We start from the raw sequence: 26,982 nt of genomic DNA, 5'->3' as shown, positions 1-26,982 counted from the left end.
AGACTGTCAAACTACAGGGGGGAGGCTGGGGAGGGTTAGTGGGGGGAGGTAAGAGATCAACCAAAGGACTTGTATGCATGCATATAAGCATAACTAATGAATGCAAGACATTGGGGGGGGTGAGGGCATGTGCGGGGGGGGGGGGGGGCGAGGGGGAGGGAAGGCTGGGGGAAGGTCAATGGGGAAAAATAGGAAACGTACTACTATTTGTAATACTTTAAACAATAAAATAAAATTTAAAAAAATTTGCAATCTTCTGTCATTATTCCCCCCGCCCCCCATTTTCAAAAACTTTATGCTCAATTTTGTATTTGTAGTAGCTTTGCATTCCTTTTTAAGTGGTGCCACAAAACAAGCATGGGCCCCTGGCCAATGCGACACCCTTGCTAACTGTGAAGACATGGGCAGCATCTGTAAAAGGAGGTAGAGGGCAGAGGTCTTGGGGTGTCAGCTCTTATTGGTCAATGTTCATCTTTAATGTGTAACAGCCTGAGACCACAGAGTTTTCAGCAGAGGAACACTGGCGTTCTAAATAGAGCTGGTGAAAACCAGTTAGAACACACCTAATTTGTAACCCTAGTATCCTCTGAAAAATCTGGCCTGGCCTTGGCCTTCATCTGTTTGGCCCATGCTGGTTGATTGTCTTCCTGGCAGGGGCAAGTGAACCACGTGTCCTGGGTTCAGGCTTAAGAATGCGTTGAGCGTCACAGATTGAGCTGTCAAAGGCAGGGTGTTACCTAAGTCTCCCCTCTTGACCTATCTTGTTGATTTAACCCAGACCCCACTGTATTGCACACACAGATATTATAGGAAAGAGTGCAAGAGAAAAGTCCATCCATCGTGCATGGTAAGGGCTTGCATCATCACTGTAATTTGGAACTCTGCCTGTCATTGTGAAGCCACTCAAACATTTAAAAAGTCTGGACAAAAATCATGGCCTTGTGGCATGTCACAAACCTGGTAACTGTTGAGGAAGATGAAGAAACATAATTGTATACTTTGGAGGAAAGCCTCCTCAAGATACAAGGCAGGAAATCTTAAGACTTATGGTTGTTTATTCATTATATCTTGGCAATAAGTGTAAGGAAGATGTTCTGTACAATATCTGTAACGCTAAATATGTTCCACAAATAGAATTCGATTTCTCTCATACATGTGCCTGGCATAGTCCTCATGATCATTTTAGCAGGCGCACTCGTCTGAAGTCAGCAGTGATACCTTGCAGCTGTTGCTTTAGCGTTGCTCTTGCCGGACATTCATTCTGTGATCCAGCTTAGTTTCTCCTCAGTTGATCTTTAGTTAGTTCAAGCCCTCTGGGTGCATATACAAATAGTACTCCAACTTCGAACCATCCTTCTTGATCAGAATGCAGAGATTTAAGTCCACACGAACTTTTCAATACTACCTTTCAGTAATGGCAAAGGAATACGGAAAAGATTTCAGGGAGGGGTGGGGGATGGGAATGGGGGGATGAGGACAAATATGTGACACCTTACTCGATAAAGAAATTAAAAAAAGAAAAAAAAAAAGAAAAGATTTCACAGTCTGCTAAAGGATGTGGCTTAAGGGAAGCTGTTCTAACTCGCTGTTCTCTTGCAGACCCTGGAAGAGTACATGAACAAGCCGACGTTTTGACTGTGCACCTTCATGAAGTGCTGCATTCTCTGGCCTTGCAAAGAAGCAACGCCCGCCTCCAGTCATTGGACAGAGCCTCCAGCACCATGCCAAAAATAACTTGAAAGGGATTTTTTGTTAACTAGCGAAATTTAAAGTTGTTTAACATATTTATCATTATTACACTGCCTGTATTATACTGTATATGACTACTTATTGTAGCTCTGGATGTTCACACAACAGCCTCATGATTCAGTAGACTGAACATTTGTTTGCAATGTGTTAACTCCATGTAATTTTTCTAAGCTAATTTAAATACATTTATTGTAGTACCTTTTTTGCTACATTTGGTCCTCTACTGACAGGCTGAGAACTGTATTGTAATAATCCGTGCTTTAGCATGTAAAGTAGCAATACTTTTTCTAAAGATTTAGCTTTTAAAACTGTCTGGTTGGTAATTCAAAATTATGTTAATAGTCCAGAGTTCATATGTAATGCTAGACATTTTAAAAATATATTTATGATTTTATTGATTTTAGAGAGAGAAGAAGGGAGAGGAGAGAGAGAGTGAGAAACATTGATTGACTGCCTCCTGCATGGCCCCCACAGGGGATCAAGTCCCCAACAGGGACATTGAGCCTCCAACTGGGGCAGGTGATGTGACTGGGAATAAAAATGGCAACCTTTTGGAGCATGGGACAATGCCCAACAAACAGAGCCATTTAAAATGCTGGACATTTTAAATACACTTGATAATAATGAAATTTCAGCCCAGATACAATGTATCTGCTTTTAATGTCCTGAATTTATTTATTTTTCAGGGTTGGAATGAAGGAAAAGAACCAAAGATAGTATAAGAACCAAAGAACCAAAGATAGTTGTGTTTTTGAGGCCTTGGAAGCTGCTCTCTTGGCTGAGGTTTTAGTTTTACCTTTTAATTTAATATAAGGGCTAGTATAATGAGGTCATGTTTTCTACAAACTCTCTATGTTGATTAAGGTTTTTAGACATCTGGAGATATAGTGTCTATGACTTATTTCCCTTATTATAAAAATAGTATAATAGAGGAAAATAACAATAGTAATGATTGTTATTATTATTACTATTTTATTGATCTTTATGTTACAAAGCACTCTTAGTTGCTGGAGAGATTTTGTTTTAACTATGTTGTAAGGTATTTTTAAGATATTTGAAGACTTGCTGTTTATTAGGCTTACTTAAAGCATTTGATACAGGGTGGGAAAAGTAGGTTTACCGTTGTTCATATGGAAAGTGATATAATTATCTATAATAATAAAAGCATAATATGTTAATTAGACCTGACGGCCAAACAGCAGGACGACCTTCCAGACGAAGCCGGGGCTACCAGAGCCGAGGCAGCCGCCTGGGTGGCAAGGGCCAAGCCCCTCTAGTTAATAAATGATAATAAAGTAATAAACTCTGTTTCTCATATTCACAACTGTAACTCCTACTTTTGCCCCACCCTGTATTGTTGCTGTATGGTAGATGCCTCTTCTCCTCTTTTCTTTCCTCACTCCCGAAGAAAATATTTGCTGCTGACCATTATTATTGTGAATATGTCACATTCATGCTTCCTGGAATGAAAGTTCTATATAATCAGGTAGTGAATGTGATCAGACCTTCTATGGAAATAGCTTGCAATGCTTTTATCCTAGTGCCCACTTCTGATGTCTTACCTGTGCATTTTCAATGTTAGTGCTGAGGTCTGATATTATTCACACTGCAGTGGGTAGGGAGTGCTTTTTCTAAGAGTGTGCCTGCTATTGGATCATCTAGATCCCATAGGGTAGACCTTTAGAGACCATGAGGGAAAAATGTTCTCATTGAGTAATCTTGGCAGAGATGTTTAGGAAAGAATGGCAAGACAGCAGTACAGAAGGAAAAATGGACCAGTTCCTCAATATAACTATCATTAAATGGAAATAACTCAGATTAGCGTATGAAGTAATTATTGGGCTTTCAATATCTAACATTTCCTCAGTTAATCATGTAATTACAATGATGGCATCAGATTGAAGTTTATAATTTCTGATCACTTTGTTTACCTAAGTTCTTCAGTTTGTGATTTAGCTTTCATTGTTATTATATGGTGGAATCCTATTTTTTTAAAAAAGTTTTGTAAAGATGGACTTTGAACCTCATTTTTAAATACATGGACAAAGTAGGGCCACTGCCCAGAATTTCTGTTTCATATTAAAATACAGATTAGAGACTACCTAGCTATAGATGGGGCTCCTCAGGCTTTATGTCAGCATCACACATAGAAAATGAACATAACAATATGGCACGCTGGGGTAAATTTGAGGGATTTTGGAGACATCTTACATGAGCCTTGGTGAAAATAATCGTTATGTTTTCTTTGTAATGTATAATTATAATAAAACTACCAAGTGAAAAAATATATAATAAATATTAAATTTTATAAAACTTCCAAATAAAATGTGTTTTTTTATTTTTTTATTTTAAGTGAGGAACATGAATGTGCTTTCAGGAATAAATTTTAAAAAAATCAGATTTCATGCTTGATATGAAAATTCCTGGTCAAGTCCCTTTAATAGGACCTCTTCATTTTCTTGGTGCTTATCATCAAGGAGAAACTCCACAAGTAGGTGACAGCAAATGAGGGAAGAGTATTTACTGCTTTGTTCCTGTTGACTTCTTTCTTACCATTACCTACATTTTGATAATCTAATCTCTTTACCCATAGTTAATGAAGCAGATCATTCTTTAAAACTAGTAACCTCTTTTATTTCATTAACTTATGTAAGGTTAAAATTTATTGTGATAAAGCAAATTAACTTTTATTCAAACTATTGTTTTTACTATACCAAATTTCCTAAAATAATGCTAAAGATTTTCTTCAAACATACATAGATGTTCTTCTGACCCTATAATTCTTCTTTAGAATTCATATGATAATTCCCATGAAACATCACTGGTGAACTGTGTGTAACTTTACTTTTTGGGAAATGTTAATACATTTTTTTCACATAGTTCCCACAATTTTGGATTAAATTCAATCAGATGCTCTGAAATGTAAGTAAAGCAAGCCAATGACTATCAATAACTTGCAAAAAGAGGGTCATTAAAATTTTTTTCAATTTTTATTGAAATCTTAACCAACTTGAAAAACTCTATCCATAGACAATGTACTTTGGTATTAAACAATGATAATCTATTTTGTCAAGTAAAGCAAAAAACAGGACTGTAACAGTAGGGCTGTATTAGATTCACCTTTTGGTAGTACTACTGTTATCAGTGCAAGTGGAATTCTTGGGGTGCCGTGAGGGAAAGAATTTCCTGAGGCCCCCACAGAAGAATGGGGTTTTGTGGAAAGCTTTATTGATGGTGTAATATTAAGGGGACTTCCAAGGTCCCATCTCTGTCCATCTCGCCATGGACAAAGTCCAAACTTGTGTTCAGTAGGGCCAGAATGAAGGCCATTGCCCAGAATTTCTGTTCCATATGAGAATACAGTCCAGTCCAGTCCAGCATCCTGTGTGTGGAGTCAGCATGGCCATGGGCCCTGTGGCTAATAAGGCCACATGGCCATGGAGAGAGAACTGGCGCGTACATGGGTGAGTATGGGTCATGGAGCAAGAGAGAGCAAGAGCAAACAAGAGGAACGAGAGCATGAAAACTCATTTGTCTGGGGATTTTAACCAGGAAATTTCTTCAAACTAACCAATTAACTCAAGATTTTGCATACTTTTGATGGGGTCCACCCCCTAGCCAACCCATTGTTCCCTAGGCTAAACAGAGAGGCAAGCACCTTCCCTGTGTCACCCGGACTTCACCCATCTCCCCCTTTGTTCAATCCCTCCCCGCAGTGGTCTGCAGGGAATGGACCCATGGTTCCTTAAGGAGTGTGCAGCTGTGCTTCCTGGTGAAGCTGCCCAGATGACCATGCTTATAATGTCTGGCCTCTCCTTTGCTCTCTTTCCTTTATTAATATTAACTAGCTAATTTCAAGGAAACATTATTTTATGTAGAATTTAGGTCTACAGATGAATTTTTTATTTTTGTTAAATTCTTTGTGAGTAAACTCAGATATTCACTAAATCTCAAGGTTTCCACCTTGCATTTGTGCTATCAGTACTAACTTATGTAGTGTTTCCATCATAACTTAATCATTTCAAAGTGTTAATTTACTATTTTGTCAACTAGCTTGTTTTGCTACTTTACAGAATAGATAAGGTTTTAAACATATCTCCTTAGGCTAGTTCCTAACCAGAGTAGATTAATCAGAAATGATACATTTATGATTTAATTGTTCCCTAGATTAGAATTATCTTCATGTTGTTGACATGACCCCTATCTGTTTACTAATAATATTATTCAAAAGTGGCGCCTTTTCTCTTTCCTTTGGAAATGTTGAGAGTGTCCATGGAGGCTGGTAAAATGAGCAACTGCAATTGTGTGACTTATGGGGCCTTTGCTTTGTTAGCAGGACCTCAGAAGCTACATCTACGAGGTTTATGAGCTATACCCGACCTTGTTGTATAATTTATAAGAGAATTTTGATTCATATTTTATACTTGCAGTTGTTTGAAATGATCATTAATCCTGTGCGTAAAATGGATGTTTAGTAAAAAGATGTCAGCATAATTTACAGGATAATATTTTGAAGTAAATAAAACATTTAGGCTGGAGAAAAGAAAGAATTATGAGAACACTTTGTTCCAAATATGAGATAACCCTCATACTGTTTCAATGGTGACTTAAAGTTTAAGAAAAATATTTTTTGGAGGGGAAGAAATCTTTTAAATTTTTGAAGCCTCCAGTTTTAATAAAATGTTTCTATTATGGTGGTAAAATATCTGTAAAATTTAAGATTACATAAATGTGAAGAATAAAGAACTAATGTGGTTGTAGAAAGGGGTTTGTGGTTAGAAATTGTTTCAAAAATAATTTGGGTCATTTGAAATTTTTAGGATGTTACAAAAATAAATTTAAAAATTAAGTATAGTGAAGAATAACTTTGAAAATAATGCAGTCAAAATTTGAAAGTATTAAAATACATATTTTATTACAAAAATAAACTTTTAAAAAGTCAAACTATAAGTATTAATTTCACTTATGTAGAATTAAATAACTTTGGGGAATCTAATGAACTGGTTAAATTATATTTTTCTGTTTTTATAAATAAGTATCTTTTAAATTCTAGAAACAAATTTTTATAATATTTTATCAAGAGTTTGACTTAAGCTAATTGTAACATTAAAGGCTAAACTGAAATGGTGGGTGGATGAATAAATAAATCAATGCACATAAATTTTTAAAAAGTGAATAAAATTAATTATGTTCTACTTGCAATACCTAACCTCATCCTATCTAATAAAAGAGTAATATGCAAATTGACCATCACTCCAAGACACAAGATGGCCACCTCCTTGTGGTCAAAGATGGCTGCACCCATGTGGACACAAGATGGCTACCACAAAATGGCCTGCAGGGGAGGGCAGTTGTGGCCAGTTAGGGGTGATCAGGCCAGCAGAGGAGGGCAATTGGGGGTGACCAGGCCAGCAAAGGAGGGCAGTTGGGGATGACCAGGCCAGCAGAGGAGGACAGTTGAGGGAGACCAGGCCAGCAAGGGAGGGCAGGTGGGGGGGAGACCCAGGCCTGCAGGGGAGGGCAGTTGCGGGGGGGAACCAATCCTGCAGGGGAGGGCAGTTGTGGGTGATCAGGCAAGCAGGGAGGGAATGACTGGGCCGGCAGAGGAGGGCAGTTGGGGGAGACCAGGTCAGAAGGGTTGTGGCAGTTGGGGGAGGGACCAGGACTGCAGGGGAGGGAAGTTTGGGGCAACCAAACTAGTAGGGGAGGGCAGTTATGGGTGACCAGGCCAGCAGGGGAGGGCAGTTAGGGGCAATTGGGTCGGCCAGGGAGCAGTTAGACGTCAATCAGGCTGGCAGGGGAGGGGGTGATCAGGCTGGCAGGCAGAAGCGGTTAGGAACAATCAGGCAGAGGCAGGTGAGCGGCTGGGAGCCAGCAGTCCTGGATTGTGGGAGGGATGTCCAAATGCCCGGTGGGATTGGGCCTAAACGGACGGTCGGACATTCCTCAAGGGGTCCCAGATTGGAGAGGCTGCAGGCTAGGCTGAGGGACACACACCCCTGGTGCATGAATTTCGTGCACCAGGCCTCTAGTGTGATATAATAGTAATAGTTGTAAAGAAAATTATTTGTACATACTTTCTTTATTAGTTGAAAACTTTATTTAAGATATAAGAGAATAGAGCAAGTTAATATGAAAGAAAATTTAAATCTTATGCATACTATAAAGAATGTCAAGAATGATGAATCATAAAACAAAAATCAGAATAACTCATTATTTTAGGAAGTGTTACATTTGCAGATATTTTTATTACAAGTCCTCTTTGCTCTGTGCATTCTATATTCAAAATATTATGAGATAAAATAATCAATACATTTAGGTACTTTTCTAAGGCAGCCATCCAAATACTATTCAAATATAAATTGAACTCATGAACTTTTGAGTCGATGGGAAATAGTGGCTTAATTTTCTTTTTCTAAATATATATGATTTTTAGCCATTAGTCTCTCAGAGCAAGCAAGTGGGCCATAACTCGCTGTTTGGGATATTCTGAGCCAAAAGACTAAATATCATATTTATATTTATATTTAGAGCATCAAAGTGAACTAGGAATTGGGGGCCTTCATGCTGGTCCTGGATGTCCCACCAACAAGGCTCATGAACTTGCTCTTTGGAATGAATGGAATGTCAAAGTCAGATGGGAACATGGAAGTGAGCTAGTCTGAACCACTCCTTAAACACGAGAGGGAAGAATAATCAGCACATTAACATTTATGCTTTGATCGGGTCCCAGTGCTAACCATTTGTTTAATTAAACCTTGTCTTGATCAAAGTGTTCCCTCATGAAAGTATTTGATGAGCCTGTATACTGGTATAAAATACAAGCCGAATGACATTCAAGCCTGTTTTTCACCCTTTTAAATGATCAAGTGAAGTACATTGAGTGCACTTTAAATGAAGGGTACCATTTAGGAGGAGAAAGAAATGCTACTCCTGGAATGTAGATAAAGGGTGAATTACCAAGTCTGTGTTTAATTTTGGAGGTGGAATTTCTTACATGTTTCATATTTTCCAGTGTTGAATAAAAGGGACTGATAATCTTGGGGGGAAAAAATCATTGATTCTGTGACTATTTTCTGCATTTGGCTAAGGCTTACCATTTCGACCTTGTTTGAATCTACCTATGAACTAGCACCTTCACATTTGAGTCAGGGAGCCAGTGCTGAATGAAAAATGAGGCAAATACCAGCTGTTTATTTATCCAATCATTTGCTGTTTCCTCCAGGGCATAGAGCTAGACTTCATTTCCCAGACTCGTTTGAAGTTTGGTTTCTCTATGGTGGAATTATGGCCAGTGGAGTGTGGGTTGAAATAACATATGCCCATCAGCAGGCCTGACTCAGACATCCTCCCACATATCACCCTCCATTCTTTCTCTTTTCCTGTTTGCAGCTGAAGGAAAATACTCCAGGATCCAGAAAAGGCAGAGCCATGAGATGGCAGAAACCTAAAAAAAGTCATCAAGAAAGCCAACCAAGTAGGAATAGCCACAGTGGATTTAAATGTGTGTCAGAAATAAGCTTATGTTGTGTTAAGCCACTGAATTCCTGGGGTTGTTTGTTACAGCAGTGAGCCTGCCCTAATACATGAAACAATTATGGGCTACTATCAACAGGATCCAGATACATGTAATGAAGTTTATTTTCAGAGAATGAAAAAAATATAGCATCTTCTAGAGTTAATACAAGCAACTAATATCAGTGTCAGACACACAGTAAAATATCAATAGATATTTGCTGAATGTAAGCTGGATAATGAAAGACTAAATTCAACATGGTAATTAATTGGCTGCAGGTGCTCCTATGACATCAGTAATGTGATCAAAATTAAAACTGAGTACCATAAAGATATGTGTTGTTTCTTGTGAAAAAAGAAACTAGAAAACAAGTGAGTTGGGACATTTCCAGGCCAGCCTGAATTTAATATGTTTATGTGAGTGACACTAAGATTTTATGTCAAAGCCATTCATCTGGGTGGCAACTAATATTGTTGGTAGAGACATTTGAGGAGATATGTCATTTTCTCTGATTAAAATGTGTACAGGAAAGTGTTAACTCATCAGGTCTGGTTGCTCAAACCCTGCATATTCCAAATAAAACCTGCCTCCAGTGCTGACTGCCTCTAGGGAGATAAACTCTAAGCCCTTGGAATGATTTGCCAGATAAGAGTGTTTCTGCATGCCTGAGGGCTTGGGCCAGGCTGTACAATTATTATCCTAACAATGTGATTTATGGTTTTTGCTCTGGGTCCGGGGCTGGAGACTGAGTAGCTGAGGTCAGTCACATGAACCCCACATGCCTACATGACTAACCCCCTGCCCCCCAAAATCCCCTGGATACCAAGGCTTGACGAGCTTCCCTGACTGGCAGCACTTTGTATGCATTGCACTTGGCTGCTGAGAGAATTCAGCATATCCCTGTGCTTCCTGGACCTGTCCCATGTGCCTTCTGCCTTTGCTGATTCTGTTCCATATCCTTTTACTGAAATAAACAATACTTATAACTATAGCAGCTCCTGTGAATCCTAATGAGTCGTCAAGCCTGAAGGTGGTCTTAGGGACCCCCTCCCTCCATTCAGATGCTATGATCAGTTGTATGGTATGTGAAAAACAATAATTACGGAGATTAGGAAAGGGAGAATCTGGGAAGGTGTTTTGGGGGTGAAGTGCAATGGGTTCTTTGAGAAAGTTGGGTCTTTCCACTTTATTAAGATTGTGTGGTTAGAGCCAGAACTGACATGGCTGGGGATAGAAAGCCTTGCTTCTTCTGATACAAAAGGGAAGGGGGTGAAGTAAACAAAGAGTAAATATATATAATTGGCAACTTTGCAGATTTGGGGCTCTAACTTTGCTCAGGGCAGCTTGCTCATCAGCCTTGCTAGGTTGTTCCCTCTGGGCAGCAGGAAAGGTAGACCTGCATGGAAGCAAGTGAAGAGGTGGCCTTTGTTAACCTTGCTGGATGTCCCCCCTCTAAGACCAGGAGAATCTCTTTACATATCCCATTTGATGAAACTCTTGCAGTCGGCACTTAGAATCTCTGAGTTGATGAATAAGGTGGGTTTTGGACCTGGAATTTCAGGGTTCATATCCTGAGGCTGCTACTTGCCTGAGGTGACTTTGGGCAGGTAACTTCTGCCTGCCTCAGTTTCCTCATCTGTATCTGTTCAGGGTCTGGAACTTAGTACGTGCTCAATAAATGCCAGCTGCTGGTGTTGCTTTCTATTCCGGGTCCATCGATAAGCAGCAGAAGAGCTATCCTAACTGTATTGTTGGGAAGAAGAGTTATGTTGCCAAAAATAGCTTCATGGAGCTAAAACAAAGAAAAAGGATGGAACTGGGTCAGCATTTTATAAGTGGACGACAGAAATTGCACTTAAATACCATTTCTTACCTTTCTATTCAAGGAAGAGGATTTCTTTATAGCTAATAGGTTGGGGTGTGTCCCTTGGAGATTTTTCCTCTCCCCCCTCCTAACTCCCCTTGCACTCCTCTCCTGACTCCTGCCAGGGCTGGGATGAGCTGGCTAGGACGAATTTCTTGCTTCACTTGGCAAAGCAAGCATGAGGCTAATATCTCCCCTGAGGCCAAGAGGGTAAATCTGACAAAATAGAAACTTTAATCGTGGGCAAACGCTAGTTTTAAAATAGTTTCTTCCTTTGACATATTCAGGATAATCCCCAAATAATAAAGCTTATTGTCACACAGATTTGAAAGGCCATGGGCAGGTCATGTTCCCCAGAAACTTAATGTCTTCAGTGCGCTGAGGGGCCTTATATGACACAATGATGTTGCCCCTCCACAGTGCAAAAAAAAAAGCATAATGAGGCATTGCATTTTTCAGGGATAATGGGCTCTATTTCTAACGTCAACCATTTTAGTAAGATTGATATGTTTTTAAAAAATGAATAAGGATTCCTAGCAAAATTTCTTTGTAACAAAAATTCAAATTATATTTAACAAAAAATGAAAGCTAAAAAATAACACCCAATATTGGATGACACAGGTAAACAGCATACCTTTTGTTAGTGGGTATAAATGACATTACAGTGCTCATAGCCTTTGACCCAGGAATTCTGAGACTGGCCCATGGGCCGAGTCCAATCTGTGGTTTGTTTTTGTATGGCCCTCAAGGTAACGAAGGTCTGTACAGTTTTAAAGGGTTTGTTACAAGAGGAAAAGGAAGAGGAGGAGGAGGTGAGGAGGGCAGAGGAAGAGCACAGGAAGGAGGGGGAGGAACGAAAGGAAGAGACACACTGCTCTCTCTACAAAGCCTAAACTTTTACTATTTGACCCCTTCCACAAGTTTGCCTACTCTTGATCTTATCTAAGAATAATCCAAAACATGAAAAGTCTACTTGAATAAGGACGATCTTCACAGTAGTTTTCTAGTAGTTCAAAAGATTGGGAACAATCTAAGTGCCCAGGATAGAAGAGTGGTTAGGTAACTATTCAGTAACTCATAGAAAAGGTTATTTTACCACCAGTCAAAGGATGGCTATTGAGGGTCATGGGTCTATGACCATGAGTTTTGCCCACCTTATGGACACTTTACTGACTACCATGGCTCACAGACATTTTCTTACTTTTTAGTGTTCAATGCAGCTGCTGGATAAGGTGCACATTTAAAAATTTGATGATATTCTGCCTTAAACATGAAGATACAGTAAGGCACGTTACATATATCTCCCTACATGGGACTTTTGTCATCCTATATAATAAAAGGCTAATATGCAAATAGACCGAACGGCGGAACAACTGGTCTCTATGACGTGCACTGACCGCCAGGGGGCAGACGCTCAATGCAGGAACTGCCACCTGGAGGTAAGTGCATTCCCACAGGGGAAGCACCACTCAGCCAGAAGCCAGGCTCACAGCTAAGCTGGTGAGCACAGCGGCACTGGTAGGAGCCTCTCCCACCTCCACGGCTGTGCTAAGGATGTCCGACTGCCCATGGGGAGTGGGCCTAAGCCATCATTCAGACATCCCCCAAGGGCTCCCGGACTGTGAAAGGGTGCAGGCCAGGCTGAGGAACCCCCTCGAGTGCATGAATTTTGTGCACCGGGCCTCTAGTAATTTCTATAAAAGTCAGGCTTCAGAACCATGACCAGGAATATAAACTGGGTCACATTTTGTTTTATTGAAGAACATCAGATATAGTTTACACTGTTTGCCCTTTTCAGAGAAAGATACAAGGTCTATTGGTTCAGTCTTTCCAGTAAACAATTTGAGAAAAATCTCCCAACCCAGACTTTGTGCAGTGATTTCTCAGTGACTGAGCAAAGCACAGTGAGTCCAGATCAGATCTCTCCCCTGTTACTATAAACCCTGTCGTCATCTCAAGGTGCTCATATGATAATATCTAAGCTCCTTGGTGTGGAACCAGGTCTCGTCATGGTCTCTCCAGCCTCACTGATCACAGGACCCTTCATTCAACTGTGCCGCCAACACATGACCCACTCTTGCTTTCTTCTGCATGTTCAGAACTTACAACTTATATGTCACCTTCTCAGAGAGCCCTTTGATGATAGTTCCAGAGAAGCAGAATGTCAAGTTCATTCCCATAATCCTGTTTTATTTTCTTTATAACACATTATTTGAAATTATCCTATTGGTTTGTTTGGTTGTTAGCCTCTTTATTCACCTGTGTGTGCATGTCTTTATGTATTTTCCCTCCCCTTTTTCTTCCTCACTAGGATGAATGATTTTTGAGGGCAGGGACCCAAATCTCCTTTTTCCATCATGTGACAAAGACACCTTCTCTTCTTCAGGACCCAAAGGTCACCCTCCCAGACCTCCTCAGGTAGAGGAGCACATCTCCTCCTCTGTTCTGACAACACAGCTTTTATGTAGCTTCAATGGTCAAGACATGTATCAAATCCCCCACTAGCTTGCGAAGAGCCTGGGGAGGCAAGGACTGGTCTCTATGAATCCACAGCTCACAGTCTGGCTTTTAGTAAGGGCAGATTTTTGTTGCCTGAGTGAACAAATGAATAACTCCAAAGTAGTTTCTCAATGAATACTCCTTATGTTGAGTTGACTCAAGTCTATAATTTCTCAATTCCTTTTCCTTAAAGAGAAAGAAACAAAAACACACACATTGCTATATCTATTACCTGAAAATTATGCTATATTTATTAACTTAATATTAATTGTACTCAAGTTTAAAAATATGTGAGTTTATGGAGAGGAGTAGTTTGACTCATATTTGGTTTAGCCTTTTTCTTTCTTATTTCTCTGTCTTAACTTGATACACAAACAAAAACTCTAGAAATCGTGAATGCATAGTACTTCTGGCTGTTATTTTGCTGCTATTCACCCCTTTCCCTCATTAAAGTTATTTACAGTGCCATGGAAAATGGAGTTCTTGAAATCGCTTCAAAAAGTTCATTTCATGTTTCCATTGGATGAGTTTGTATTCAGTCAAGACACCTCACGTACAAAGAAACAGAAGTTAATCAGAGTCAGCTGCACAATGGTTGTCATAAGATAAGGTTAAGGTAGACGTTGTTCACAGGCTCAGGGTTTAAGATACAGGGAAGATGGGAAGATGGCTCACTCATTCATTACTTTGTTCATTCATTCATGTGCCCATTCATACATCCTTATTTAATAATACCTCCATTGAATAAAAAAAAGAACTTGGAGTGAATTATGCTCATGGACAAGCATCAATGAGTTTTAAATAGAGCAACTAGCTTGAGATGGGTGAGGTTCACAGGGGGCTCAATTTCAGATGGGAGCTGATCTCGAAGAAACAACCACATTTAAGGCTGTGGAGTTGGACCCAGGTTTAGATCACAGGTCTACCATTTATTCTCTGTGGGACCTTGGGTTTTGCCCAACATCTCAATTTTCATCGGTAAAATTGGGTGGTGGTCGGGGGGGAATCCCCCTTTTTTTTGTTGTGGGAATTAAGTAAAGTAAAACTTGTAAGAGGTTGGTTCAATGCCTGGCAATTAGAAAATGTTTAATAAATGTCAGCTAAACCCAGTTATAAGTACTTGAATGAGTAGAATTGAGCTATTGGGGTGACAGTCAGCCATTCTTCTGAAACATCCATACCACAGTCAGAAAATAAGTTGATTTGGAACTCACTAAATAGTAGCTCTAATAATAACAAGAAAATAATAGCAACTAGCATCTATTGAGCACTCACTGTGCACTATGCTAACCATTTCAATAGATTATGTCATCTATGTTCCCCAGCCAGTAGTAACTAATGAGGACGAAATTTTAATTTCAACTACTCTAGTTATCCATTCTCATAGTCTTACATTAGAAAAGTGGCAAGTGTGCACAGGTATGAATAATTCATTAGTCCATTAGTTACTCATGTCTACAATTCTTTCGGGTTCTTCTACTTAGAAAACAATGGCATAGATGACATTTTCACATCATGATCTTGGACCTTTTCCAGAAACTGGACTTTAGACTCCAAGGCAGCACAGCCTCATTTTTACCATTTGCCCTTTGGAATAGGAACTGACTTCAGCATTGCCCTCAGATAGCAATCTCACTGTCAAGTGATCTAATTACTGATTAGGTCTTATTTCCACTCATTGAATGAGGCTTCAGTCAAAGAAAGAGATGGAGGAAGAGGAAGAGGAGAAACAAGAGGAGGAGGGAAGGAAGGAAGGAAGGAAGGAAGGAAGGAAGGAAGGAAGGAAGGAAGGAAGGAAGGAAGGAAGGAAGAGAAGGAAGGAAAGTAACAAACACCAAAAGCCCCAAACACTGCTTTGAATATGTTCTGCCCTGTAAGTCACAGGTGGGGGTGCTTTTCAACCTTAAATAAGGATATAGTTAATAAAATGTCCCTTCCTCCTTTCTGGTTTATCCAGATAAAACGATATAAGCCAATACAAGAGGGTCAGTTTCAAATGGGAGCTTGATGGAAAACATGAGATAAACTTTTGGCTATGGCTCTTATAAATTGCCTGGAGCTCTTGATGCTATATTTAGTCTTCTGAATTCAAGTCCACATCATAAATACAATAACCTAAAGGAGCCTGATGTAACTGATATACAAGCTACTGAATGTCCTTGAGGGGTATAAGTCACATATCAACAACAGCTATTCTTGTTTTTCTGCGTCATTCCCTCTTCAGGGAAAATTTTAAATCATCTGTGGGTAGGGAGTTCAGCCCACTAAAAGTAAAATCTGTAATTTTCATAAAATAGATTCTGTGCAACTAAAGTAAAAGAGCATAGGAATCTCATTCTTCTTTTTGAGTATTTTTCTCTCTATTTTTTCCCCTTAATATAATAACCAAAGTCATTCATCCCAGAATAGACTCACTGTATACTTAATATATACTCATATCTTCAGAAAATATTCAGCAATCATTTCCATGTACCACATCTTTATGCTAAATGCTAGGGATAAAACAATGACCAACACAGAGCTCCTGGTCTCCAGGAACTTATAGTCTAGAGAGGAAAAATGATAAGTAGGCAAGCAGTATGAAAGTGCTAAGACAGGGAAGTACTAGAGAGACCGGAAGTACCAAGCCTGAGTATATCTCTATTGAGTGGGGGTAAGCAGGTATCAGAGAAGGATTCCTAAGGTTGACATAAGAATAATTTACTATGAATCATTTATTTAAAAAAATATTTATTGAGCCCCTTATCTGTAAAAGAATTCTCATAGACCCTGGAAATATAGTAACGAGTAAGACAAAAATCCCTGCCTCCCGGTAATTTATTGAGAGAGACTGACAATAAATAAGTAAGTAGAAAATAAGTATTCACTATCATTTTAAGTAGTGATAACTGTGAAAAGAAACCAATGAAAAGTAAAGAAATTGAAATAAACTATTCCTAAAGAAATAGAAGTAGATCTTCCTATTACACCTTAATCAAATTCAAATGTTTTACCGTCATCTACTTGAATCTGGCTCCTGCCAATGTCCTTATCTTCAGGTTGCTCTCCCAGTTGTCTATTTTACTGTGGCCAAGTTGGCATTCACTCCTGGTTTGTGAGTGAGCCAAGCCAACATCAGCAGAACCACCTAACTAAGCCCCTAGACACAAGGGCAGCACAAGCTCAGAGTTGTATTCACAGAGGTTTTGTGATTGTTTACTATAGGCATCAATTGGCAATGAAGAGCCTATTGGCTGGCTTCCTTTACTCATTTATTTTTGTATGCCTCCTATTCAAAAGGGTGGTTTCTGACTGTTTCATCTCTTTCTATTTATTTATTTATTTTTATGGTTTACTAGAGGCCCAGTGCATGATTGAATCATGCACGTGTAGGGTCCCCTACACGCTTTCGCTTTCGATCACAGTGGAGCCTGGTGCTGGAGCAGACAGGCACCCAGCTCCCCCGGTTTTGATGGTCCGCAGCGGGATGTGAGCTCGCTGCCCCAGAGGCCCCTTCTGTTCCGCAGCACAGCCATGGCGCAGACGCTGAGCTCGCGCCACCACTGGCAACGCGAGCTCAGTGTCCTGCCGGCCCAATCGGCTATCCCAGCCACCCCAAGTCCCACCCCCTGCGCCTCCCTCTGGCCCAATCATGGGCGTAGCAGAGTGATGGTAATTTACATATTACCATTTTATTAGGTAGGATAATTTTTCTAGTATCAATTACTGTGTCAGTTAAGGCCCAGCCACAAAACAGCTCTTAGCCATTTGAGCAGAGAGCACTTATTATAAAGAATTGTGTAGACAGTATGGCGGGTTGAAAAAGTTGAAAGGGAATCCTGATGTATCACAGAGGTGGTGACTGCAGTTACCACTTTAGGGAGCAAAGAAAAGAGATTAAAGTAATTAGAACCTAGAATCTCAGAGGGGGAATCCCCCAGAGCCGGGCCTGGGACTCTGAGGAGTTTCAGAACTTGGAGGAGGACCCTGCAGTTATTGACATTCAGACCTCTGCTGAGGAAGAACGAGAGAAAGAACAGTAGGAACTATGTTGGACAAATTGTGGGGCTAGGAACCGAAGGTTCATTCAAGGCTGTAGGCACATCACTTTATACTTACTGTGTTGGGAAATTTATTTGACTTGGTTTATTTCAGTAATGGGGTAAGGAAGTAACGTAGAAGATAACACTCAAGAAAATTTAGGATAAATTTCATGCAGGTATCTCTCACTTTTATTATTTCACTTTAAAACCAGTGTTAACACAGATGAAATGCCTACCAAACACAAATAGAAATTCAATGGAAATACAATGGCTGATTCCTGGAGCTGAGACCCCACAACCCTTGAGCCCAGCACATGATGAGAAGTGCAGAGAATGTCTGAACCAGACAGAACTTAATTCAAATCTCAGCTTTGTCACAAGTTGTGACATTACTCAAGTTATTTAATTTCTCTATACTTCAGCTTTTTCATAATTAGGATTATTACCATCTCAGGCATGGAATATTATAGAGTTAAAATCAAAGTGCCATCATGCCTCCTACACCTATCAATGTTTCATTTTAGCCTTTCTCCTCCCCTAAAGCTCTGTATTATGATAATTGAGCATCGCCTGACTATTTATAATTTCTACCGATTATTTATGATGCTTCCCTTTTCCTCCAACAGATGCATATAGTTTGGATCAGTTTGGGGTGAACTCATGGGATGGTCTCATTTTCTGACATACACCCATTTTGGGGAAATTCCAGATTGAATATTAGAAGGGTTAGAGGCTGTCAGACAGATGTCTTCCACGAGGACAATAGAGTCTCAACGAGAGTGATAATAAAACCATCCAGCACAGAAATAACCCCCTAATGACAAGGGGGAAGGTGGGGAGCTTTACAAATAAGATGAACATACACAATTCAGAAGATGCACATTTACATAAACTTTAGAAAAGGGAGTTGGAGAATAAGTGTTTGTCATGGTGATTTTTGGCATTTCCCAAAGAATTGGGATTCCAACTCCATATGACAAAAATTGTACTTTTCTGCAAAAATGAAGGGCCTTTCACCAGATTTCCAAAGCCTATTGAAAATATCTCTATTTTTACTCTTATCCAATATTTATCAGGCATCTACTTCTCATTCTAGTGTATTTTCCTTAGCAGACTTGCATGTTAGGGAGGACATGCCCTCTGCTAGTATCATGGTTCATAGGCCAGGTCCTTCTCTCATTATAATTTACAAATTAATAATTGGTTTTCTGTTATCAGCTGGTCCTGTGTAAATTTGGGTGAAATGTTATACTGAGGCCTACCCTGGGGCATCAAACTAATGAGGGCTAGTTTTCTATATCAACAGCACATATGTGAATATTCAGAAAGTCCTTCTAATCCAAAATTATCTTTCCCAGCTATCTGCTATAATATCTGAAATGCTACTATTTGGTTTATGCCATTGGACTGTGGTTCCTGAAGTCACCATCATGTAAATTCAATTCAACCTCACAAACTCTTATTGGGTTGATCTTTAAAAGCATTGTGATAGGTGCTCTGAGTAAAAGAACAAAAAAATTAAGATGATGATAAAGTAATTTTACTCCTCTTAAGAGCCACAAAACAAATGGTAAGATACAATGAAAACTTAATATATCAAAAAATACTCAAAGGAATAATAAAAGTCTCTTATATAATAAAAATTCCAAGAGCTAAGTGATCAATGGGTGCTAAAGTGACCAGATATATGACTTAAATTGGGATTTCTGAGGAAGACCAAGTAACCCATTCATAGTCATCAATGATTTAGGATTAATCTGCTAATTAGATATCTAGTTTCCTTGGGAAGAAGAGAAGGAGTTAGAATGGAACTGATGCATTGCCCAGGGCACTAAACAAAAAGAGAAGTAGCCGGCAGGAGGCCCCAGGACAAATACCTTGGAGGCTGAACTCTGACATAACCCAGGAGTTTTCAAGGGCACATTTGTTTCACTATTTGCACAGAGATGTCCGAATTTTGTTGAATTGTGACATTGAGTTACTTGGTGCACTTGAACCTCTGAATAAGTATGAGAGTGAGTGGGGGAATGGCTGGTGCATAACCTGATAAAGTCCTTAGAAATTATGAAGTAAAAGGCAAACTGGAAACAGTCACTATTAAGATGTTGTAAACCAATTGTTATGTATGGCATGTTTTTGTCCCCTGCCCCCCCCTCCCCCCCCCGCAAATTCATATGTTGATACCCTAACCCTATGTGATGATATTTGTAGGTGGAGGGTTTGGAAGGTAATTAGTGTTAAATTAAGTTATGATGGTAGAGTCACACTCAAGATAGATTTCTGGACTCTTATTTAATCATTTAATTAATGAAATTAGTTTCATTATAAGAAGACAAAGAAACCAGAGCCCCCTCTTTCTCTGCACCTTGTTGCGGACGCAGCAAGAAGTCCGCCATCTGCAAACCCAGAAGAGGGCCCTTAACAGACACCAAATCTGTCGGCACCTTGATCTTGGACTTCCCAGCCTCCAGAACTGGGAGAAATAAATGTTTGTTGTTTAAGCCATCCAGTCTATGGTATTTGTTACAGCAGCCAGAACTGAGACACAAATCAATACAAAACACACTGTGAAAGGAATTTCATTCCTTCAGCATTTTCCAAAGGAGAATTCACAACAGAGATCTGGTATTGCTTGACAGGAAGAGAGAAACTCGTTTCTAGTTTTCTAGTCAACTTGACTATGAAATTTTAGTTTTCACAGTTTAAACTTTCTTTGGGTTGAAATCATCATTACCAGTCAGGGGAGGAGGAAGCTGTTATGACCCACGAGGGACTCAGGAGGGCATCTGGGTCATTCTACCCAGGCATTGCCATTCTCTTCCTGCTGCTCTGAGAGGAAGGAGGCTTTGACGTCAGGTGTGGATGAGTCATCTTTCCTCTCAGGGCCTCTGGCTGAAATTTGCAAGCTACCTTTGCAGTTGCTATTCTGTTACTCATTCATTTAAAAAAAAAAAAAAAGCATATTGCAAAAGCTAAAGGGAAATGTTTGGATGAACAAGTGATTACATTTCTATTTTTGTAGCAGAGAACTTGCTTGCTTGCTCACAAAAGCAGCCTCATCCGGTACCAGGGACCCTAAGGGCTCTCAGTAAACTCTTGTTGATTGACAAAAGGATCTGCTGGATCCTTGTAAATCTTGGTGTGGAAGCTGAACGTGCAGGTATGGTTATGTGGTTGGTATACAGAAGTTTGTGCTTACTTGTTCCTCTGTGGTGTGGGATGTCAACTCAGATTCTTTGGATTTACATAATAAAGAAGTTAGGAACATCGCTGGCCCCACTACCATGAACATTCTGAAAGGAAAATAAATAAGGCCCTTTGTGGAGCTTTATCTGCTTGGGCACAAGTGGGATTCAATGGAAGGAAAGTTGAATAAGGATCTAAGAATTGTTCTTTGTTTTGCTCCAGGAAGCCATAACCAAGCTTTCAACCCATTTGATAATCTTCTAGGAAAAAACAAATCCTTACTTGCCAGAAATGTAGAGGAACCATCAAGAATGAAGGGAAAGAGGGTGTTAGGTCTAGATTCCTCCAGCCTGAGGCAGGATATATCATTGTTTTTCTTACATTTAACTGATAGGGAATCCAAGACCCAGAGAGGGATGGTGATGTCTAGAAACTATGGCCTAAACCTCTTTTCTTTCCCCTTTTAGTGAACTCCATGACTTTATATACCATCTATGACGCTTATATTTTACCTCTGCAAATTGGAACTCAAGACTTTTCCTCAAAACTTGCTCCTCCTTTGTCTCCCTTAAGAGGGACCAGTATTTGTAGTTATCTAAGACAAAACGTCTAGGAGTCATCCTTGATTCCTCTGTTCTCATTCCCTACATCCAGGTCATTAGCAAGACTTTACATTTCTCTTTCTATTCCCTTCTCTCCATGTCCAATGTCAATACCCTAGTACAATGGTCAGAAAACCGCGGCTGGCAAGACACATGCGGCTCTTTGGCCCCTTGAGTGTGGCTCTTCCACAAAATACCACGGCCTGGAGAGTCTATTTTGAAGAAGTGGCGTTAGAAGAAGTTTAAGTTTAAAAAATTTTGCTCTCAAAAGAAATTCCATTCGTTGTACTGTTGATATTTGGCTCTGTTGACTAACGAGTTTGCCGACCACTGCCCTAGTATAAACCATGATCATTTTTTTCTCAGTTGTCAGCAGTAACTCTGAACTGGTCTTCTTTCTTTAACTCTTGACTTCTGTAATCTAGTCTCCCATATGAAAGTTAATATTCTACAAATGTTAATCAGATCTTTTTCACTTCAGTTCTTGCTATAAAATATACACTGGCTTCGCATTGTCTTTAGGATGACATTGAAACCTACTATGGTGGCAGCAGGTCTTACATGGTCTGGTTTATCTCTTTACACTTTCCCTCCATGTTCTGGTCTCTCTCAATGTCTGGTCTGCCTTAAAGACCTTTGTTTTTTCTATTTTTCTATTTCCTTTGCTGGAAATTCTTTCCTACCTTTTCATACTGCTGTTTCTTTTCCATCTTTTAGATCTCCATTCTAAGGACCCTTGCTCAAAAATCTATTTCTGAATACTTTTTCTAACTCAGTGTTTCCTGCCACAACCCAACCCCTATGCATTCCATCACTCAGTTTAACTCCCTTGTAAAATTAATCACAAATGGCAATTGTGCAGCTTACTTATTTACATTTTTATTGAATTCACACCATCTTCCTGCCTATATCCAAGTAGGCTGGAAGCACCACATGAACAAGAACCTTGTGTGCCTTTAAAGAGGTAGTTTGGAGCAGTGGTTAGGCTATCACACTCAAGATAGATTTCTTGGCTTCAAAGCCCAGCTTTGCCACTTATTAGACATATGCCCCTAGAAAATTGTTTGACCTCCTATACTCATTGGTAAAATGAAGGCAGTAAAAGAACCTGATGCATAAAATTGCTGTTAAGAGATCACTATCCATATGACATCCATGGCACAATGGTACATACTCAGCAAGTCTTAGCTGTCACTATTGTTAACCACATATCTGTTTAACACACATTTGCTGAATGACCGATACATTAATTTTATGTATTCAAGGAAGGCTTCTGTTATCTCACAGAACAGATATAGAATATACAGTGAAAGGGGTCCCTGCCTGGGGGCTGAAGAGTTGAGTCCTTAGTAACTGTTCAGAAGCTGGCTGAGAGAGCTGCAGGTGAGGAGACAGGTGGGGCATAGCATGTTGAAAAAGAAAATGGTAGCAATAGAAGCCCAAGTTCATTTAGTACTTATTCTGTGTGAAGTTCTGTGAGCCATTTTTTCTATTCCCCCCTTAAAGTCACTGATGCATTACTCTGAAGTTATATTATGAAGTACTTTTTACGGTTCCTTGTTACACCAACAAGCTATGTACAGTGTTCTCCATTGCCCCAATAATCTTCTCATCATATACCCCCATGCCTAGTTATCACTTACCTGTCTTCAACTCTTAACCACAATGCCATTTCCTTGAGAAGCTTCATCTGACCTTGGTGGAACATTCCGGGGGTTCCTGTATGATGTGTTCATCATGCCAACTACGTTTCTTGTCTTGTATGTACCATAGCTTACATTAATTTACATGTTTATTTTAGTCTGTTCTCCTGACTAGATTCTATACTTTGTGGGGCCAGGTCTCGGTCTTGTTTTTCTCACCAATGTATCCCCAGAGCCCAAAACACTGCTCCCCAATGGTTGGCACACAGGAAATACTGAATAAATAAGTGGGCATTAATACTTCAGCAGAATGAATCTGTCCCCAAACCTAACTATTCCTCTTCTTTGAAGATTGAAAAATGAAAAAGCCAGTTTTATTTGAATTGACTTTTTGTGCTTATCAACTCCCATGCTTCTTCCTTCCTTCCCAACTGAATTTAACCCCAGATAATGATGAAAACAAAATTTGTATTAAGCTCTAGAAGAGAAGTTACAGAAAGAAGAAAAATGAAGAGAGATAGCAATGGGAACTGGAAGATAAAGTCAGAATATTTTCTAGAATTTAAACTTATTCTATTGACAGTTTTTAATAAAAATCATAAATAATAAATAATTATATTTTTCTCTTTGAAAGTGAACAGACACAGTCTCATCTGATTCTTGTACAGAGTTATCTGTACATTCACTACAACTCCACTGAAAGTTTGATTTTTTTCTTTTAAATTTTAAATGGCAGTAAAGACTAATTCTACTGATAGCATCAAACTTATAAATGAAAAAAAAAAAGTTCTGGTCTGATTAACATTATTTCTTAAAAGTCAGCTTCAACAAAACCCAAGAAAATTCAAGAGAAAAGAATCACAAAATAATAAATTTTAATCATCACTTGATGTCAAGGTAATTCTTATCAAAATAAGAATGACTTTAATTCATTATGAACCACACACATGGTTTGCAACTTTTGGTTATTCATGCCAATGATTTCCATTAGGGCTTATTATGAAACTAGCTGGAAGGCTGATGGAATTCAGAGAGAGAAAAAACACACAACAGATTCACAATGATGAAAGTATCAGCAGAGATGTCAAAAATGAGGGAAATACCAAAATAAGCTATTGTTTTCCCACTCAATTGATGGTTTATGAAAAGAGAAATGCTTCTGGGGGGAGAGATAAGAAGGAAACATGACAAGTTTGAATTCAAAGATAATTTGTAAGATATTTATCAAGTCCAATTGTGAAAAGTCCTATTTCACATGCAAAAATCAAATTTCTTATCTGGAATTTGACTTCTTCCTAGCTGCTAGCAAATAAATATTTTAGTCAGGGATACAATTTTTCAGAAGGGCATATGAAAGGTATATTTACCATTTGTATTGGATGTAAGAACAGGAAACTGAAATTACATTATTGATGAAGTAACTGAAGACCTTTATAACGAAGCTCTAGAACTTGGAGATGCTAATTCACACAGCCATGTTAACCCTCGAGGAAAACTCTGAAGGGCAAAGGAAAGAAAATAACATAAAAGTTGGGGTTGAGGATTGAAAAGGTCACTCCAACTAGAAGTCAAGGATTACTTTTCTGCCATAGCATCATAATGAAGTGACTGAAAAAATCTGGAATTTCAAGCAATCTATCCACTGAAACATGTTTAATGTATGTTTTATTTTGCAGACTCTTTGTGTACTTATTTCTACATAATGGACTTTTAAAAATTGACACATAAATCATAATAAACTATATTAAAATGCACTATATCCTTTTCTGCATCTATTCTTTACTCTGTGTTCTTCCCACTGATTGGAGAACACCTCTGCCATACTCTGAAACTCCTACTTTTTATTCAAAACTAAGCTCTGAGGGCTACTCATTTGGGATTTTTTCCATGAGCACCCCCACCAACGCTAGGTCAGGTACTCAGCTCTTTCGCACAACATTAGAACCTTCCCAATAAATCTGGTCATTGATTACATTACAGATTCATTTTTTCACAAGTTTATAGGCAGGTTTGCATAGTGGTTATGACAGGGCTCTGATATCAGAGTTCTAGAACTAAAATCCTGGTTCAACTAATTCTAATTGTGTGGTCTTGGACAATTTCTGAACTCTGACTCCATTTCTTTATTGGCAATATGGAGAATTTTAATAGCACTAACCTCCTAATAAGAACAGGTGTCACGATAACACAAGGTAATACCATTAGTAAATTGTTCCCCACTTATTCAGCACTCTCTACATATTAGCTATCATTCTTAGTAGTAGTAATAGTGTGTCTCATGCTGGAATCTTTGTTTTTTCTTAAGTCTGATTGACATTGGAAACCCCAAACCAATAAGTACAAGAACTTTCTAATATGTTTAGAGTTCTGTGTACTTAGAGATAAGTACACAGAAAGAAGGAAGTCAAGATATGTATAATGATATAGGGGAGAAGGCAGTGAACTCAATGTGTGATACAACTTCAAAAATAGGTTAGAACTTATAAAGAAAGTGCTTTATAAATCTTATTTTAATAGTGGAGAGATCAGTCTGGCCAGAAGAGACATTTGAATCAACCCTGGAATAATATAGATTAGAACTTTACAAAAAGAGCTATTTTGAGTTATCTTTCAAGGTGACTTTGAATTAGATTATATTAAGATCTATTTTAAAGGACTAAAACTTTAAAAAATTATTATTTTATTTTATAAACGAAATTATAGACATTATATAGTACATGAATTTTATGTTTCAACAACAAAAAACATAAGGTAATTCACCTCTTCTGATGAATTCTCCTTCTCCCTATGCCAAGCATTTATGAAATAAAATGGTTAGATGGGATAATAGCTAAGGCAGATTACAGTCTTTTAAGATTGCCTCTACTTCTGACATTCTGACACTTTAAGAAATTCTGTTTTCCCAATTCTAAGGTAGAGAAGGAATAGTAATATAGCAACATCCTTTGTAGTGAGCTTTCCTCAATGGAAGGTCATTTAGAGTTTAATGGGATTAATTTGGCTGACACGTTCCATTTTAAAAGGAATCTCAGTTCCTGTGCCAACCGGCATGGATTTTGACTGGCAAAAGGCTCAGATCCTGCCAATTTCACCCGGTGTACAACCCCTCAAGCCCATGACTCTGGCTGAGAGCCGCTCCGCTGGCAGACACTGGTTGCTGAGATGATGAACAGACAGTTGGACAACATGTTCCTGGGCTCCTATGGAGCAAAGCCTGCTTGTCCTCCAGGCGACTCCAGCCCTGTCTCTAGGACCCTCTTCCCAATCTGTGCTAAAGGGCAATCAGATTAGAGGGGACCTGTGTCCCTCTACCTCAGGCTTCATGCACAATTGAAGATGCATTTTGTACTAAGAAGGCTCATTCCAAAAAGGCAAAGCCAAAAACTTCCTTTCAGGGACTTAACATTGGCAGCCCCATATATTCCCTTCTCCCTGTTCAACCTTTCCCTTTCTGTATCTTCAGAATCTCCAAGGAGTGGCTTTCAGTTTGTGGTACCAGCATTTTTCAACAGCAACTGCTCTTTTATCTTTCTCCAATGCGGGGAGGGCCATTTCTTTTAAATTCTAGTTGCTTTAAAATTTTTTATTTTATTTTACGTTTCTTCCTATGGATAGGGATGGCATTGGTGACTGAGGGCAGAAAAGTTATAAATTATTAGGACAAATCCAGCAGAAGCTGAACCCACTGGGATTCCAAATAGATTTTCCCTTCACACAAATACCACCAATTAGCTAGATAGATTCCATTTTTATCTTTCTTCTAAAGCTGTGGGTGAAGGAGATCATACCAGAATAGACAGACATCGATTGATGAAACACATTTCTGTGACCACTATATTTTTGCACATTGAACTTAATTGATTTGAGAAGACTTGCCTTGGAGGAAATGCATGGTGATGCC

The 26,982-nt window shown here is 39.1% G+C and overlaps 1 protein-coding gene across 1 annotated transcript in view; it reads left to right on the top strand.

Annotated features, from left to right (window-relative positions):
• The window catches only part of AP1S3 (adaptor related protein complex 1 subunit sigma 3), a 55,287-nt gene extending 51,229 nt beyond the window's left edge, over nucleotides 1–4,058 (top strand). Inside the window, exon 5 of the mRNA XM_079783017.1 lies at nucleotides 1,600–4,058. Within this exon, the coding sequence (XP_079639143.1) occupies nucleotides 1,600–1,635 (36 nt within the window). The 3' untranslated portion in view covers nucleotides 1,636–4,058. The remainder of the gene's footprint in view (nucleotides 1–1,599) is intronic.
• The last annotated feature ends 22,924 nt before the right edge of the window (nucleotides 4,059–26,982 follow it).

The sequence above is a fragment of the Cnephaeus nilssonii genome, assembly GCF_951640355.1.
Source record: "Cnephaeus nilssonii genome assembly, chromosome: 10".
Classification (NCBI taxonomy): Eukaryota; Metazoa; Chordata; class Mammalia; order Chiroptera; family Vespertilionidae; genus Cnephaeus; species Cnephaeus nilssonii.
This window is presented reverse-complemented; position numbering and strand designations above follow the sequence as displayed.